This window comes from Pongo abelii, chromosome 18, assembly GCF_028885655.2.
Source record: "Pongo abelii isolate AG06213 chromosome 18, NHGRI_mPonAbe1-v2.0_pri, whole genome shotgun sequence".
Classification (NCBI taxonomy): domain Eukaryota; kingdom Metazoa; phylum Chordata; class Mammalia; order Primates; family Hominidae; genus Pongo; species Pongo abelii.
Window position 1 is genome coordinate 33,549,194 of NC_072003.2, and position 16,682 is coordinate 33,565,875.

General features: G+C 48.5%; 1 protein-coding gene across 1 annotated transcript in view; it reads left to right on the forward strand.

Annotated features, from left to right (window-relative positions):
* The window catches only part of ITGAM (integrin subunit alpha M), a 78,162-nt gene extending 74,990 nt beyond the window's left edge, over positions 1 to 3,172 (forward strand). Inside the window, exons 25-30 of the mRNA XM_024233586.2 lie at positions 150 to 257; positions 433 to 516; positions 660 to 773; positions 856 to 957; positions 1,477 to 1,587; positions 1,951 to 3,172. Of these exons, the coding sequence (XP_024089354.1) occupies positions 150 to 257; positions 433 to 516; positions 660 to 773; positions 856 to 957; positions 1,477 to 1,587; positions 1,951 to 2,022 (591 nt within the window). The 3' untranslated portion in view covers positions 2,023 to 3,172. The remainder of the gene's footprint in view (positions 1 to 149; positions 258 to 432; positions 517 to 659; positions 774 to 855; positions 958 to 1,476; positions 1,588 to 1,950) is intronic.
* Positions 3,173 to 16,682: the final 13,510 nt, after the last annotated feature.

A 16,682-nucleotide genomic window follows, 5' to 3' on the forward strand; every position in this document is an offset into this window, starting at 1 on the left:
GAATGTGTATTAGGTGTACACTCTACTCTCTCAAACAGGAAGGGGCAGGACGCCCGGGCCTATGGCCTGCCCCGTGGGGAGGGGAGGCTGATTCTCCAGGCTGGTGGGGGAGGAAGGCCAGAGCCCTGATCCCGCCCTCCCCGGTGCAGGTCAGCAACCTGGGGCAGAGGAGCCTCCCCATCAGCCTGGTGTTCTTGGTGCCCGTCCGGCTGAACCAGGCTATCATATGGGACCGCCCCCAGGTCACCTTCTCCGAGGTGAGCGGAGCTGGACCTGACTCCTGCATGGCCCTGCGCCTTCCTCTCACCTCTGTTAATGCTGTTGGGTTTTGGAGCCGCTCCGCCCCTCTCCTGGACCCAGGCCATCTCACCTCCTGAGATGAGGCTCTGGAGCCTTCATATCTGCCCCTTCTCAGTGCGTCTCTTTTCTCAGAACCTCTCGAGTACGTGCAACACCACGGAGCGCTTGCCCGCTCACCCCGACTTTCTGCCTGAGCTTCGGAAGGCCCCCGTGGTGGTGAGAAGCTAAGTCAGCCCCAGGGCCACACAGAGACCCAGAGTGCTTCCCTGCTGGAACCTGTATGGTCTCTGAGCAAACGGGGAGGGGTGTTCTCTGCCTTCGGCCTCCTTACCCGTCCCCTCCCCTCCTGCGTTCCCCAGAACTGCTCCATCGCTGTCTGCCAGAGAATCCAGTGTGACATCCCGTTCTTTGGCATCCGGGAAGAATTCAATGCTACCCTCAAAGGCAACCTCTCGTTTGACTGGTACATCAAGGTGTGTGGGGTCCTGAGGCTTCGCCGGGCACAGGCGTGGTGCTCAGGGGCCAGGTGCAGTGCCCACCCGCTGTCTTCCACAGACTTCGCATAACCACCTCCTGGTCGTGAGCACAGCTGAGATCTTGTTTAACGTTTCCGTGTTCACCCTGCTGCCGGGACAGGGGGCGTTTGTGAGGTCCCAGGTACCTGTCTTGGGCGCTGAGGAACTATTGGAGGGAGAGGGGCTGGGCTTGTGGAGATTTCTGGGGGAGGAGAGAGAGACACAAAGAGAGAGGGAGAGAGAGACAAAGCGACAGAGAGACAGAGATACAGAGACGTAAGGAGAGAGACAGACAGAGACAGAGAGATAGAGACAGAGGGAGAAACAGATAGAGACAGACACAAAGGAGAGACAGAGACAGAGACAGTGAGAGATGGAGATAGAGAGATAGAGATAGAGAGATACAGAGCGCGACAGAGACAGAGACAGTGAGTGATGGAGATAGAGAGACAGAGAGAGGCAGAAAGAGATAGAGAGATAGAGGACAGAGAAACGGAGGAGGGAGAGGAGGGAGAAGAGGTGGGGGAAGAGGACTGAGGGCTGGGGTTCTGGGGGACATGAGGAGGGGTTCCCCACTTGATTCAGGGGTGCACACGGTGTTAATGGGGAACCCCCAGAAATCCAGAGTCGTCTCCCCTGACGCCCCTCCTTCCTCCCCCAGACGGAGACCAAAGTGGAGCCGTTCGAGGTCCCCAACCCCCTGCCGCTCATCGTGGGCAGCTCTGTCGGGGGGCTGATGCTCCTGGCCCTCATCACTGCCGCGCTGTACAAGGTGCTCCTCGCCGCTCCCCCACCCCCTCCCTTCATCCTCTCAGGCCTCGCGCTGCAGCTCCGTGCCTCGGTTTCCCCGGCGGGGCTGCCAGCTGTGTGGCTGGGGCGAGTCCGGGAGCCTCTCTGCGCCTCAGTCTCTTAGGGAGGGTGGCCGGGTTCATGCGCGAGGCGCGCTGAGAACGACTCGCCCTCCTTGTTGTAGTTTCTGTTTCTCTCCAGGCCCCGACGCGGATGTCACTCCCCTCCCGCCCCGCCCTCCTGGGTCCCTTCTGTCTCCGCCGGCCCTCCCGCCCCCTCCCCCTGGTCTGCGGAGCCGCCCGCTCCCTGGCTGCTGTCGTTCTCACTGCCCTTCTCTGCCCCGCAGCTCGGCTTCTTCAAGCGGCAGTACAAGGACATGATGAGTGAAGGGGGTCCCCCGGGGGCCGAACCCCAGTAGCGGCTCGTTCCCGACAGAGCTGCCTCTCCGTGGCCAGCAGGACTCTGGCACACGCAGACCACACGCAGCCCCCAGGCTGCTGCACACGTCGGACAGCAAAGTCTCCCCCAGACAGGACGGGCTTGGGCTTCCATTTGTGTGTGTGCAAGTGTGTATGTGCATGTGTGTGTGTGTGCAAGTGTGTGCGTGCATGTGCACGCACGCGTTCATGTGTGAGTGTGTGCAAGTATGTGTGTCCAAGTGTGCGTGTGCGTGTGTCCGTGTGTGCAAGTGTGTGTAAGTGTGTGCATGTGTGCATGTGTGTGCTCACGGGCGTATGGCTCACGTGTGTGACTCAGATGTCTCTGGCGTGTGGGTAGGTGACGGCAGCGCAGCCTCTCCGGCAGAAGGGAACTACCTGGGCTCCCTTGTGCGTGGGTGAAGCGGCTGTTGGGTTTTCCTCCGGGAGAGGGGACGGTCAATCCTGTGGGTGAACACAGAGGGAAACGCAGCAGCTCCTCTCCACTGAAGGAAGTGGGACTTCCCGTCGCCTGCGAGCCTGCGGCCTGGTGGAGCCTGCGCAGCTTGGATGGAGACTCCGTGAGAAGCCGTGGGTGGAACCAGGAGCCTCCTCCACACCAGCGCTGATGCCCAATAAAGATGCCCACTGAGGAATGATGAATTTTCCTTTATGGATTCATTTATTATTTCATTGTGACTTTAATTTTTTGGATGGATAAGCCTGTCTACGGTACAAAAATCACAAGGCATTCAAGAGTGTACAGTGAAAAGTCTCCCTTTCCAGATATTCAAGTCATCTCCTTAAAGGTAGTCAAGATTGTGTTTTGAGGTTTCCTTCAGACAGATTCCAGGCGATGTGCAAATGTATGCACGTGTGCACATACACACACCACACATACACACACACAAGCTTTTTTACACAAATGGTAGCATGCTTTATATTGGTCTGTATCTTGCTTTTTTCCCACTAATAGTTCTCAGACATCGGTTCATATTAAGACATAAATTACTTTTTCATTCTTTTATACCACTGCATAGTATTCCATTATGTGAGTGTATCACAATGTATTTAACCCGTCTTCTTTTGATGTATTATTTTTAATCTCTTGTTATTGCATCAATGCTGAGTTAATAAATCAAATATATGTCATTTTTGCATATATGCAAGGATAATTTATAGGATATGTTCCTGGAAGTTTGGGTTCTCCCAGAAGCAAACCCAAGAATTTGGGTGAAACAAGCGTATTTAAGAGGTGGCAGCCTAGGCACGGTGGCTCACACCTGAAATCCCAGCATTTTAGGAGGTGAAGGTGTGAAGATTGCTTGAGCTCAGGAGTTTGAGACTAGCCTGGGCAACATATTGAGAACCTGTCTCCACGAAAAATTAAAAAAATTTAGCCAGGCCTGGTGTTACGTGCCTGTAGTCACAGCTACTCCGGAGGCTGAGGCAGGAGGATTACTTGAGCCCAGGAGGTCTAGACTGCAGTGAGCCATGATCGCACCACTGCACTCCAGCCTGGGTGACAGAGTGAGATCCTGTCTCAAAAATAAAATAATAAAATGAAGGCCGGGCATGGTGGCTCACACCTCTGTAATCCCAGAACTTTGGGAGGCCGAGGCAGGTGGATCACCTGATGTCAAGAGTTTGAGACCAGCCTGTCGAACTTGGTGAAACCCCGTCTCTACTAAAAATACAAAAAAATTAGCCATGCATGCTGGCAGGCACCTGTAATCTCAGCTACTTGGGAGGCTGAGGAAGGAGAATTGCTTTAACCTGAGAGGTAGAGGTTGCAGTGAGATATGATTGCATCACTGCACTCTAGCCTGGGCGACAGAGCAGGACCCCATCTTTAAAAAAATTATAAATAAAATAAAATAAAGAGATGGCTCCAGGAAATACCGAGGAAGGGAAGGCTGCCAATAACAGGTGTATCATCCACAGAGAAGCTGCTGTGAGTTCCTGGAGCTTCATCCCACTGGGCGGTTCTGGGAGGCAGTGCAGAACACGCACCTCAGTATCACCCCACCCAGGGGAGAAGGCTGGAGCGGGTAGACACCGATTCCACTTAGCTATTGGATGAGGGCTGCTCTTGGTAGGGAGAGAGTGTTAATTTCCTACCACTTTTGGCCTGCCCTGAGTGTGGGGAGAGCGGGCTCTAGTGGCCAGAGAAAGTGATACCAGTGCTGCTGGCTGGATGTTTGACAGGTGAACACAGCCCCTGACACGGCCTCTTTGGTTCAGGTCAGGGCACCAGGAGCACTTGCTGCCAAGGTGTGTGCAGGTGACATTTTGGTGTCTGTTTCCTCAGAGAGAGGACGCCCAGTGCCTGTCCCTCGTACTTTGCAAACACAGTAAACACTACCCTGGCCTGAATATACATCCTCTCTAATCCTCACACCAGTCCTTGGTATTTATATGAATTTCACTTATGAGGAGACCGAGGCTTAGATAGATCATACCAGTTGCCTGAGGTCATACAGCTGGGAAGGAATGGAGCTAGGAGTTAATCCCAGCTCTGCCTAGCTCTAAAGTTTTCTCTTTTACTGTCCTGACAGCCTCATGGCCCCAGAACAGGCATGAGGGAGTGTGGGGAGAGGGTGGCTGTTATTTAACTGTTATGATATTGGGTTAAAGCATGTGAAATTGATGACATGTTTTTGGACAAAAATGGTTTGTTCTTTTCTTTCTCTCTCTCTCTTTTTTCTTTCTTTCTCTCTTTCTCTTTCTTTCTTTCTCTCTTTTTCTCTCTTTCTTTCTTTCTCTTTCTTTCTCTTTCTTTCTTTCTCTCTCTCTCTCTTTCTTTCTTTCCTTCTTTCTTTCTTTCTCTTTCTTTCTTTCTTTCTTTCTTTCTTTCTTTCTTTCTTTCTTTCTTTCTTTCTTTCTCTCTCTCTCTCTCTTTCTCTCTTTCTCTTTTTCTCTCTTTCTTTCTTTCTTTCCTCTTTTTCATGGAGTCTCACTCTGTCACCCAGACTGGAGTGCAATGGTGTGATCTCAGCTCACTGCAACCTCTCCCTCCAGGGTTCAAGTGATTATCTTGCCTCAGCCTCCTGAGTAGCTGGGATTGCAGGCGTGCACCACAATGTTTAGCTAATTTTTTTTTTTTTTTGTATTTTTGGTAGAGATGGGGTTCCACCATGTTGGCCAGACTGGTCTTGAACTCCTGACCTCAGGTGATCCATCTGCCTCAGCCTCCCAAAGTGCTGGGATTACAGGTGTGAGTCACTGTGCCCGGCCAAAAAATGGTAATTTCATGATCTTCATTGAAATACAAGAAAATCATGGCTTAGAGGGACACTTGTTTCACATGTGGCAGGAGGAGAGAGGGCTTACTCCTTAGGGAGGTGAAGGAAGGGTCCCCAAGGGAGGTGACACCTGACTGAAGCAGGGCCAGAAGCCCTCCAGGCAGAAAGGAGGGCGGGGAGGCTGGGAGAGTGGGCAGGGCTTGGGCACGAGTGCTTTGTAAGCCAGAGCAAGTAGTTTCAATTTCACTCAAAGTGAAGTGAGATGCCCTCAAAAGGTGGCTGATGAGACAATGGCCCTTTGTATCTGTGGGGGTGACACAAAACACAGTCACCTTCAGACGGTTCTTTGCTATTTCCTCTCCTGACTTAAATAAATTCTGTTAAGAATTTCTCTGTTTCCTTATGTTGAAAGATAAAAGTCCCCAATATCTGCAGAAGTCCTGAATTGCTCCAGGAACAGAGAGAGCTCCATACCTCTAGTCACCTGTCCTTTCACCCTCCATGTCTGTGGCCACCTGTCCTTGCAGCCTCTGTACCTAGTCGCCTGTCCTTGCAGCCTCTGTACCTAGTCGCCTGTCCTTGCAGCCTCTGTACCTAGTCGCCTGTCCTTGCAGCCTCTGTACCTAGTCGCCTGTCCTTGCAGCCTCTGTACCTAGTCGCCTGTCCTTGCAGCCTCTGTACCTAGTCGCCTGTCCTTGCAGCCTCTGTACCTAGTCGCCTGTCCTTGCAGCCTCTGTACCTAGTCGCCTGTCCTTGCAGCCTCTGTACCTAGTCGCCTGTCCTTGCAGCCTCTGTACCTAGTCGCCTGTCCTTGCAGCCTCTGTACCTAGTCGCCTGTCCTTGCAGCCTCTGTACCTAGTCGCCTGTCCTTGCAGCCTCCATGCTGGTCCTTGCAGCCTTCGTACCTAGTTGCTTGTCCTGGCAGGCTCCATACCTGTAGTTGCCTGTCCTTGCAGGCTCCATGCCTGCAGCTGCCATCCTTGCAGGGCAGTTGAAGTCCTGTGAGCTCAGAGTTCACCTCCGCATCTTCAAATGGAAGCTTGTGTTGAATTCAGCCAGATAGGAGCTTTATGACAGGTTAGAAAAGTAAATCATTTCAAGCGACAAATTTCCCTAGCATGACCACAAAGTGACTAATAAACAGGACCATAAATCTGGTGATAAGTGGCCAAGTCCAGGAACGTCTGCTTGCTTTTATTTTTGGGGATTTCTCACTTCAGAATAAATGAATCCCTTCAGTATCCCCTCTCCTTTTCCTACTTAGAGTAGAATCTTAATTTGGGCCACATGGGAGATGGTTACAGTTCTGACTCCCAGTGAATTGTGCTTCCCAGCCCCACACCCTTGCAGTGTGACATTGCTGCCCCTGACGTCACATGGTGCCGCCTGTCTATCTCCTTGAATCTGGGCTGGTCCTGTGGTTTGCTTTGATTAATAGAATACAGTAGGAGTGTGGTCATGTGAGTTCTGGAGCCTAGACCTTTAGGAGCACAGCAGCTCCTGCCCTGCACCCCTCGGAACACTGAGGCCACCACGCCGTGATCCATACGGCACACTGGAGAATGAGTGGCCTCATGGAGGAGACAGCGGAGGCCACTGCCACTGTGCATGCATGAGGCCACTGTGGTTCTTCCATCCAGCTGTCCAACACCTGCAGCCACTGGAGAGTCCCACAGAACTGCCTGGATTGTCACCTCATGCAACTGTGAGAAATAATCAATTGCTGATGTCTCAGTCTTGTGTGGTGGTTTGTTATGCTCCAGTGGATATTGCGTATAGCCCCTTAGTTAAAGGGCGCGTCTCCCCACCTCCTGTGCAGCTGGCGTGGCTGCCTGGCAAGGTTCTTGCTGATGGGATGTGAGCAGCAGTGAAGTGGGCAACTTTGGAGCCAGGTCCTTTGAGGGAAGAAGTGTCCTTTCTTTTCACCATCTTCCCGCTGGCTGGAGTGTTGGCATCACGGTGCACCATTTGGGACCTTGAAGATGAGTTTGACATCGAAGAACTCAAGAGTGGAACAGAGGAGGCTGGGTCCCGCCTCTGCGGAGGCACCATGTCAGCCCTGGAGTCCATATTCTCATGCCATTATAGGAGAGAGATGAGAACACTGGTCTTGTTGAAAACACTATCACTCAGAGCCTCCGATACAGCAGTTTATCTGTTTTGTAACTAATATCACCACCTTCCCAAAGATTCTGTTCTCCTACTTGCGGTAAAGCCTGAAGTCTTCTTCTTCTTCTTTTTCTTTTTTCAGACAGTGTCTCACTCTGTTGCCAAAGCTGGAGTGCAGTGGTGTGATCACAGCTCACTGCAACCTTGGGCTCCTGGGCTCAAGTGATCTCCCACCTCAGCCTCCCGAGTAGGTGGAACTAACTACAGGCATGTGCCACCATGCCTGGCTGATTGTTTTATTTTCTTTTTGTAGAGACGGGGTCTTGCTATGTTACCCAAACTGGTCTTGAATTCCTGGTCTCAGGTGATCCTTCCTTCTTGGCCTCTCAAAGCACTGGGATGACAGGTGTGAGCTGCCACTCCTGGCCTCTGAAGGCCTCTTGATGGTGCAGCTACCCCAGCTCCTAGCATTTCAATTCCTTTCCTCTTATCACTATTCATGATAAGGCCAGAACTCAAAATAGAGGGTCCCCAAGATGGTCACAGGTGCAGTTATGTTTTCTCCATGTGTAGGACCTTTCTTGATAAGCCCATGTGGCTTGGTCTCTAGGGATTGACCCTCCACCTCTGAGAGCACTGTGGGGTGGGTCCTCTCCCTTCATTCCTTCCCACGTGGTGGCAGGATGACCTGATAGAGAAATAGGCTGTGACTTGTCCCCGTGCAGATGCATGAGAAAGCTACTGGAAAGGTGCTTCCCTCCCTCTCTGGAGTGATTCCCGAGAGACGTGTGCCCAGATGGTGTGGATTTCCATTTCCCAGGGAAAACACACAGGCTTTGTTTTTGGAGATTCTTAGCTTGTAATCACTTCCAATTCAGAAAAGAGATTCCAAACTTGCAGCCTTTGGGCCAAATCCAGCTGTCAGGTCTTATTTGACCCACGTGGTTTTGCTTGTTTGTTTTTGATTAGTTGCTGACATTTTAAAATTGAGAGATTTCTGAGAGAAATCTGTATTTATAGCTTTTCTTGAAAAATTGGAGGCCAGTGGGGGGTGGAGCCAAGATGGCCGAATACGAACAGCTCCAGTCTACAGCTCCCAGCGTGAGTGACGCAGAAGACGGGTGACTTCTGCATTTCCAACTGAGGTACCGTGTTCATCTCACTGGGGAATGCCAGACAGTGGGTGCAGGACAGTGGGTGCAGCACACCGTGCATGAGCCAAAGCAGGGTGAGGCATCACCTCACCCAGGAAGTGCAAGGGGTCAGGGAATTCCCTTTCCTAGTAAAAGAAAGGGGTGACAGATGGCACCTGGAAAATCGGGTCACTCCCACCCTAATACTGCGCTTTTCCAATGGGCTTATCAAATGGCACACCAAGAGATTATATCCCGCACCTGGCTCGGAGGGTCCTACGCCCACAGAGCCTTGCTCATTGCTAGCACAGCAGTCTTGAGATCAAACTGCAAGGTGGCAGCCAGGCTGGGGGAGGGACACCCACCATTGCTCAGGCATGAGTAGGTAAACAAAGCAGCCAGGAAGCTTGAACTGGGTGGAGCCCACCACAGCTCAAGGAGGCCTGCCTGCCTCTGTAGGCTCCATCTCTGGGGGCAGGGCACAGACAAACAAAAGACAGCAATAACCTCTGCAGACTTAAATGTCCCTGTCTGACAGCTTTAAAGAGAGTAGTGGTTGTCCCAGCACGCAGCTTGAGATCTGAGAATGGGCAGACTGCCTCCTCAAGTGGGTCCCTGACCCCCGAGTAGCCTAACTGGGAGGCACCCCCAAGTAGGGACGGACTGACACCTCACACGGCTGGGTACTCCTCTGAGATAAAACTTCCAGAGGAACAATCAGGCAGCAGCATTTGCAGTTCACCAATATCTGCTGTTCTGCAGCCACCGTTGCTGATACCCAGGCAAACAGGGTCTGGGGTGGACCTCCAGTAAACTCCAACAGACCTGCAGCTGAGGGTCCTGACTGTTACAAGGAAAACTAACAAACAGAAAGGACATCCACACCAAAAACCCATCTGTATGTCACCATCATCAAAGACCAAAGGTAGATAAAACCACAAAGATGAGGAAAAAACAGAGCAGAAAAACTGGAAACTCTAAAAATCAGAGCACCTCTCCTCCTCCAAAGGAATGCAGCTCCTCACAGCAATGGAACAAAGCTGGATGGAGAATGACTTTGACGAGTTGAGAGAAGGCTTCAGAAGATCAAACTACTCCGAACTAAATGAGGAAGTCCAAACCAATGGCAAAGAAGTTAAAAACTTTGAAAAAAAATTAGACGAATGGATAACTAGAATAAGCAATGCAGAGAAGTCCTTAAAGGACCTGATGGAGCTGAAAACCATGGCACGAGAACTACGTGACAAATGCACAAGCCTCAGTAACCGATGTGATCAACTGGAAGAAAGGGTATCAGCAATGGAAGATGAAATGAATGAAATGAAGTGTGAAGAGAAGTTTAGAGAAAAAAGAATAAAAAGAAATGGACAAAGCCTCCAAGAAGTATGGGACTATGTGAAAAGATCAAATCTACATCTCACTGGTGTACCTGAAAGTGACGGGGAGAGTGGAACCAAGTTGGAAAACACTCTGCAGGATATTATCCAGGAGAACTTCCCCAATCTAGCAAGGCAGGCCAACATTCAAATTCAGGAAATACAGAGAATGCCACAAAGATACTCCTCGAGAAGAGCAACTCCAATACACATAATTGTCAGATTCACCAAAGTTGAAATGAAGGAAAAAATGTTAAGCGCAGCCAGAGAGAAAGGTCAGGTTACCCACAAAGGGAAGCCCATCAGACTAGCAGCTGATCTCTTGGCAGAAACTCTACAAACCAGAAGAGAGTGGGGGCCAATATTCAACCTTCTTAAAGAAAAGAATTTTCAACCAGAATTTCATATCCAGCCAAACTAAGCTTCATAAGTGAAGGAGAAATAAAATACTTTACAGACAAGCAAATGCTGAGAGAGTTTGTCACCACCAGGCCTGCCCTACAAGAGCTCCTGAAGGAAGCACTAAACATGGAAAGGAACAACCGGTACCAGCCACTGCAAAATCATGCCAAATTGTAAAGACCATCAAGGCTAGGAAGAAACTGCATCAACTAACGAGCAAAATAACCAGCTAACATCATAATGACAGGATCAAATTCACACATAACAATATTAACTTTAAATGTAAATGGACTAAATGCTCCAATTAAAAGACACAGACTGGCAAATTGGATAAAGAGTCAAGACCCATCAGTGTGCTGCATTCTCTGCGCCCATCTCACGTGCAGAGACACACATAGGCTCAAAATAAAGGGATGGAGGAAGATCTACCAAGCAAATGGAAAACAAAAAAAGGCAGGGGTTGCAATCCTAGTCTTGGATGAAACAGACTTTAAACCAACAAAGATCAAAAGAGACAAAGAAGGCCATTACATAATGGTAAAGGGATCAATTCAACAAGAAGAACTAACTATCCTAAATATATATGCACCCAATACAGGAACACCCAGATTCATAAAGCAAGTCCTTAGTGACGTGCAAAGAGACTTAGACTCCCACACAATAACAATGGGAGACTTTAGCACCCCACTGTCAACATTAGATAGATCAACGAGACAGAAAGTTAACAAGGATGTCCAGGAATTGAACTCAGCTCTACACCAAGCAGACCTAATAGACATCTACAGAACTCTCCACCCCAAATCAACAGAATATACATTCTTTTCAGCACCACACCACACCTATTCCAAAACTGACCACATAGTTGGAAGTAAAGCACTCCTCAGCAAATGTAAAAGAACAGAAATTATAACAAACTGTCTCTCAGACCACAGTGCAATCAAACTAGAACTCAGGATTAAGAAACTCACTCAAAACCGCTCAACTACATGGAAACTGAACAACCTGCTCCTGAATGACTACTGGATACATAACAAAATGAGGGCAGAAATAAAGATGTTCTTTGAAACCAATGAGAACAAAAACACAACATACCAGAATCCTGAGATACATTTAAAGCAGTGTGTAGAGGGAAATTTATAGCACTAAATGCTCACAAGAGAAAGCAGGAAAGATCTAAAATTGACACCCTAACATCACAATTAAAAGAACTATAGAAGCAAGAGCAAACACATTCAAAAGCTAGCAGATAGCAAGAAATAACTAAGATCAGAGCAGAACTGAAGGAAATAGAGACACAAAAAACCCTTCAAAAAATCAATGAATCCAGGAGCTGGTTTTTTGAAAAGATCAACAAAATTGATAGACTGCTAGCAAGATTAATAAAGAAGAAAAGAGAGAAGAATCAAATAGACGCAATAAAAAATGACAAAGGGGATATCACCACCGATCCCACAGAAATACAAACTACCATCAGAGAATACCATAAACACCTCTCCGCAAATAAACTAGAAAATCTAGAAGAAATGGATAAATTCCTCGACACATACACTCTCCCAAGACTAAACCAGGAAGAAGTTGAATCTCTGAATAGACCAATAACAGGCTCTGAAATTGAGGCAATAATTAATAGCTTACCAACCAAAAAAAGTCCAGGACCAGATGGATTCACAGCTGAATTCTACCAGAGGTACAAGGAGGAGCTGATACCATACCTTCTGAAACTATTCCAATCAATAGAAAAAGAGGGAATCCTCCCTAACTCATTTTACGAGGCCAGCATCATCCTGATACCAAAGCCTGGCAGAGACACAACCAAAAAAGAGAATTTTAGACCAATATCCTTGATGAACATTGATGCAAAAATCCTCAATAAAATACTGGCAAACCGATTCCGGCAACACGTCAAAAAGCTTATCCACCATGATCAAGTTGGCTTCATCCCTGGGATGCAAGGCTGGTTCAACATATGAAAATCAATAAACGTAATCCAGCATATAAACAGAACCAAAGACAAAAACCACATGATTATCTCAATAGATGCAGAAAAGGCCTTTGACAAAATTCAACAACCCTTCATGCTAAAAACTCTCAATAAATTAGGTATTGATGGGACGTATCTCAAAATAATAAGAGCTATCTATGACAAACCCACAGCCAATATCATACTGAATGGACAAAAACTGGAAGCATTCCCTTTGAAAACTGGCACAAGACAGGGATGCCCTCTCTCACCACTCCTATTCAACATAGTGTTGGAAGTTCTGGCCAGGGCAATCAGGCAGGAGAAGGAAGTAAGGGGCATTCAATTAGGAAAAGAGGAAGTCAAATTGTCCCTGTTTGCAGATGACATGATTGTATACCTAGAAAACCCCATTGTCTCAGCCCAAAATCTCCTTAAGCTGATAAGCAACTTCAGCAAAGTCTCAGGATACAAAATCAATGTGCAAAAATCACAAGTATTCTTATACATCAATAACAGACAAACAGAGAGCCAAATCATGAGTGAACTCCCATTCACAATTGCTTCAAAGAGAATAAAATACCTAGGAATCCAACTTACAAGGGATGTGAAGGACCTCTTCAAGGAGAACTACAAACCACTGCTCAATGAAATAAAACAGGATATAAACAAATGGAAGGACATTCCATGCTCATGGGTAGGAAGAATAAATGTGAAAATGGCTATACTGCCCAAGGTAATTTATAGATTCCATGCCATCCCCATCAAGCTACCAATGACTTTCTTCACAGAATTGGAAAAAACTACTTTAAAGTTCATATGGAACCAAAAAAGAGCCCGCATTGCCAAGTCAATCCTAAGCCAAAAGAACAAAGCTGGAGGCATCACGCTACCTGACTTCAAACTATACTACCAGGCCCCTCCCCCTCCCCCTCCCCCTCCCCCTCCCCCTCCCCCTCTCCCTCTCCCTCTCTGGTCTCCCTCTCCGGTCTCCCTCTCCTTCTCTCTTCGGTCTCCCTCTGTTGCCGAAGCTGGACTGTACTGCCGTGATCTCAGCTCGCTGCAACCTCCCTGCCTCGGGCTCCCGGGATTCTCCTGCCTCGGCCTGCCGAGTGCCTGGGATTGCAGGCGCGGGCCGCCACGCCTGACTGGTTTTTGTATTTTTGGTGGAGATGTGGTTTCGCCCTGTTGACCCGGCTGGTCTCCAGCTCCTGGCCCCGAGTGATCTGCCCGCCTCGGCCTCCCGAGGTGCTGGGATTACAGACGGAGTCTCGCTCACTCAATGCTCAATGTTGCTCAGGCTGGAGTGCAGTGGCGTGATCTCGGCTCGCTACAACCTTCACCTCCCAGCCGCCTGCCTTGGCCTCCCAAAGTGCTAAGATTACAGCCTCTGCCCCGCCGCCACCCCGTCTAGGAAGTGAGGAGCGTCTCTGCCTGGCCGCCCATCGCCCATCGTCTGGGATGTGAGGAGTCCCTCTGCCCGGCGGCACCATCTGGGAAGTGAGGAGCGCCTCTGCCCGGCCGCCATCCTGTATAGGACGTGAGGAGCGTCTCTGCCCGGCCGCCCATCGTCTGGGATGTGAGGAGCGCCTCTGCCCGGCTGCCCCGTCTGGGAAGTGAGGAGCACCTCTGCCCGGTCGCCCCGTCTGGGAGGTGAGGAGCACCTCTGCCCGGCCTCCCAATGTCCGGGAAGTGAGGAGCGCCTCTGCCCAGCCACCCCGTCTGGGAGGTGAGGAGCGCCTCTGCCCGGCCGCCACCCCGTCTGGGAGGAAGTGAGAAGCGCCTCTGCCCGGCCGCCCCCTGGGAGATGAGGAGCACCTCTGCCTGGCTGCCCCGTCTGGGAAGTGAGGAGCGCCTCTGCCTGGCCGCCCCGTCTAGGAGGTGTACCCAATAGCTCCGAAGAGACAGCAACCATCGAGAACAGGCCATGAGGATGATGGCAGTTTTGTTGAAAAGAAAAGGGGGAAATGTGGGGAAAAGAAAGAGAGATCAGATTGTTACTGTGTCTGTGTAGAAAGAAGTAGGCATAGGAGACTCCATTTTGTTCTGTACTAGGAGAAATTCTTCTGCCTTGGGATGCTGTTGATCTATGGCCTTTTCCCCAACCCCGTGCTCTCTGAAACATGTGCTGTGTCAACTCAGGGTTAAATGGATTAAGGGCGGTGCAAAATGTGCTTTGTTAAACAGATGCTTGAAGGCAGCATGCTCTTTAAGAGTCATCACCACTCCCTAATCTCAAGTACCCAGGGACACAAACACTGCAGAAGGCCGCAGGGACCTCTGCCTAGGAAAACCAGAGACCTTTGTTCATGTGTTTATCTGCTGACCTTCTCTCCACTATTATCCTATGACCCTGCCATATCTCCCTCTCCGAGAAACACCCAAGAATGATCAATAAATACTTAAAAAACAAAACAAAACAAAACAAAACCCAACATCAAGCTGTCTGACAAAAAATAAATAAATAAATAAATAAAATCTCAAAAGATAAAAAACAAAAACAAAAACAAACAAACTGTACTGCCAGGCTACAGTAACCAAAACAGCATGGTACTGGTACCAAAACAGAGATATAGACCAATGGAACAGAACAGAGCCCTCAGAAATAATGCCGCATATCTACAACTATCTGATCTTTGACAAACCTGACAAAAACAAGAAATGGGGAAAGGATTCCCTATTTAGCAAATGGTGCTGGGAAAACTGGCTAGCCATATGTAGAAAGCTGAAACTGGATCCCTTCCTTACACCTTATACAAAAATTAATTCAAGATGGACTAAAGACTTACATGTTAGACCTAAAACCATAAAAACCCTAGAAGAAATCCTAGGCAATACCATTCAGGACATAGGCATGGGCAACGACTTCATGTCTAAAACACCGAAAGCAATGGCAACAAAAGCCAAAATTGACAAATGGGATCTAATTAAACTAAGGAGCTTCTGCACAGCAAAAGAAACCACCATCAGAGTGAACAGGCAACCTACAGAATGGGAGAAAATTTTTGCAACCTACTTCTCTGACAAAGGGCTAATATCCAGAATCTACAAAGAACTCAAACAAATTTACAAGAAAAAAACAAACAACCCCATTAAAAAGTGGGTGAAGGATATGAACAGACACTTCTCAAAAGAAGACATTTATGCAGCCAAAAGACACATGAAAAAATGCTCATCATCACTGGCCATCAGAGAAATGCAAATCAAAACCACAATGAGATACCATCTCACACCAGTTAGAATGGCGATCATTAAAAAGTCAGGAAACAACAGGTGCTGGAGAGGAAGTGGAGAAATAGGAACACTTTTACATTGTTGGTGGGACTGTAAACTAGTTCAACCATTGTGGAAGTCAGTGTGGTGATTCCTCAGGGATCTAGAACTAGAAATACCATTTGACCCAGCCAAAGGATTATAAATCATACTGCTATAAAGACACATGCACACGTATGTTTATTGCGGCACTATTCACAATAGCAAAGACTTGGAACCAACCCAAATGTCCAACAATGATAGACTGGATTAACCAAATGTGGCACATATACACCCTGGAATACTATGCAGCCATAGAAAATGATGAGTTCATGTCCTTTGTAGGGTCATGGATGAAGCTGGAAACCATCATTCTCAGCAAACTATCGCAAGGACAAAAAACCAAATACCACACGTTCTCACTCATAGGTGGGAACTGAACAATGAGAACACATGGACACAGGACGGGGAACATCACACACCAGGGACTGTTATGGGGTGGGGGGAGGGGGGAGGGATAGCATTAGATGATATACCTAATGCTAAATGACGAGTTAATGGGTGCAGCACACCAACATGGCACATGTATACATATGTAACAAACTTGCACGTTGTGCACGTGTACCCTAATACTTAAAGTATAATAATAATAATAAAAAAAGAAAAATTGGAGGGCAGTCACAGTGGTGCAGTTCTGTAATCCCAGCATTTGCGAGGCCAAGAGGGGCAGATTGCTTGAGCCCAGGAATTCTAGACCAGCCTAAGCAACATAGCAAGACCTGTCTCTTAAAAAAAAAAAAAAAAAAAAAAAAAAAAGGCCAAGTTCAGTGGCTCACACCTGTAATCCCAGCACTTTGGGAGGCTGAGGCTGGTGGATCACCTGAGGTCAGGAGTTCTAGACCAGCCTGGCCAACATGTCAAAACCTTGTCTCCACTAAAAATACAAAAAATTAGCTGGGAGTGGTGGCGGGTGTCTGTAATCCCAGCTACTCAGAAGGCTGAAGCAGAAGCATCGCTTGAACCCAGGAGGCGGGGGCTGTAGTGAGCCAAGATCACACCATTGTACTCTAGCTTGGGCAACAAGAGTGAGACTCCATCTTAAAAAAAAATAAGAATAATTAGCCAGGTGTGCTGGTGCACACCTGCGGTCTCAGCTACTCAGGAGGCTGAGGTGGAAGGATTGCT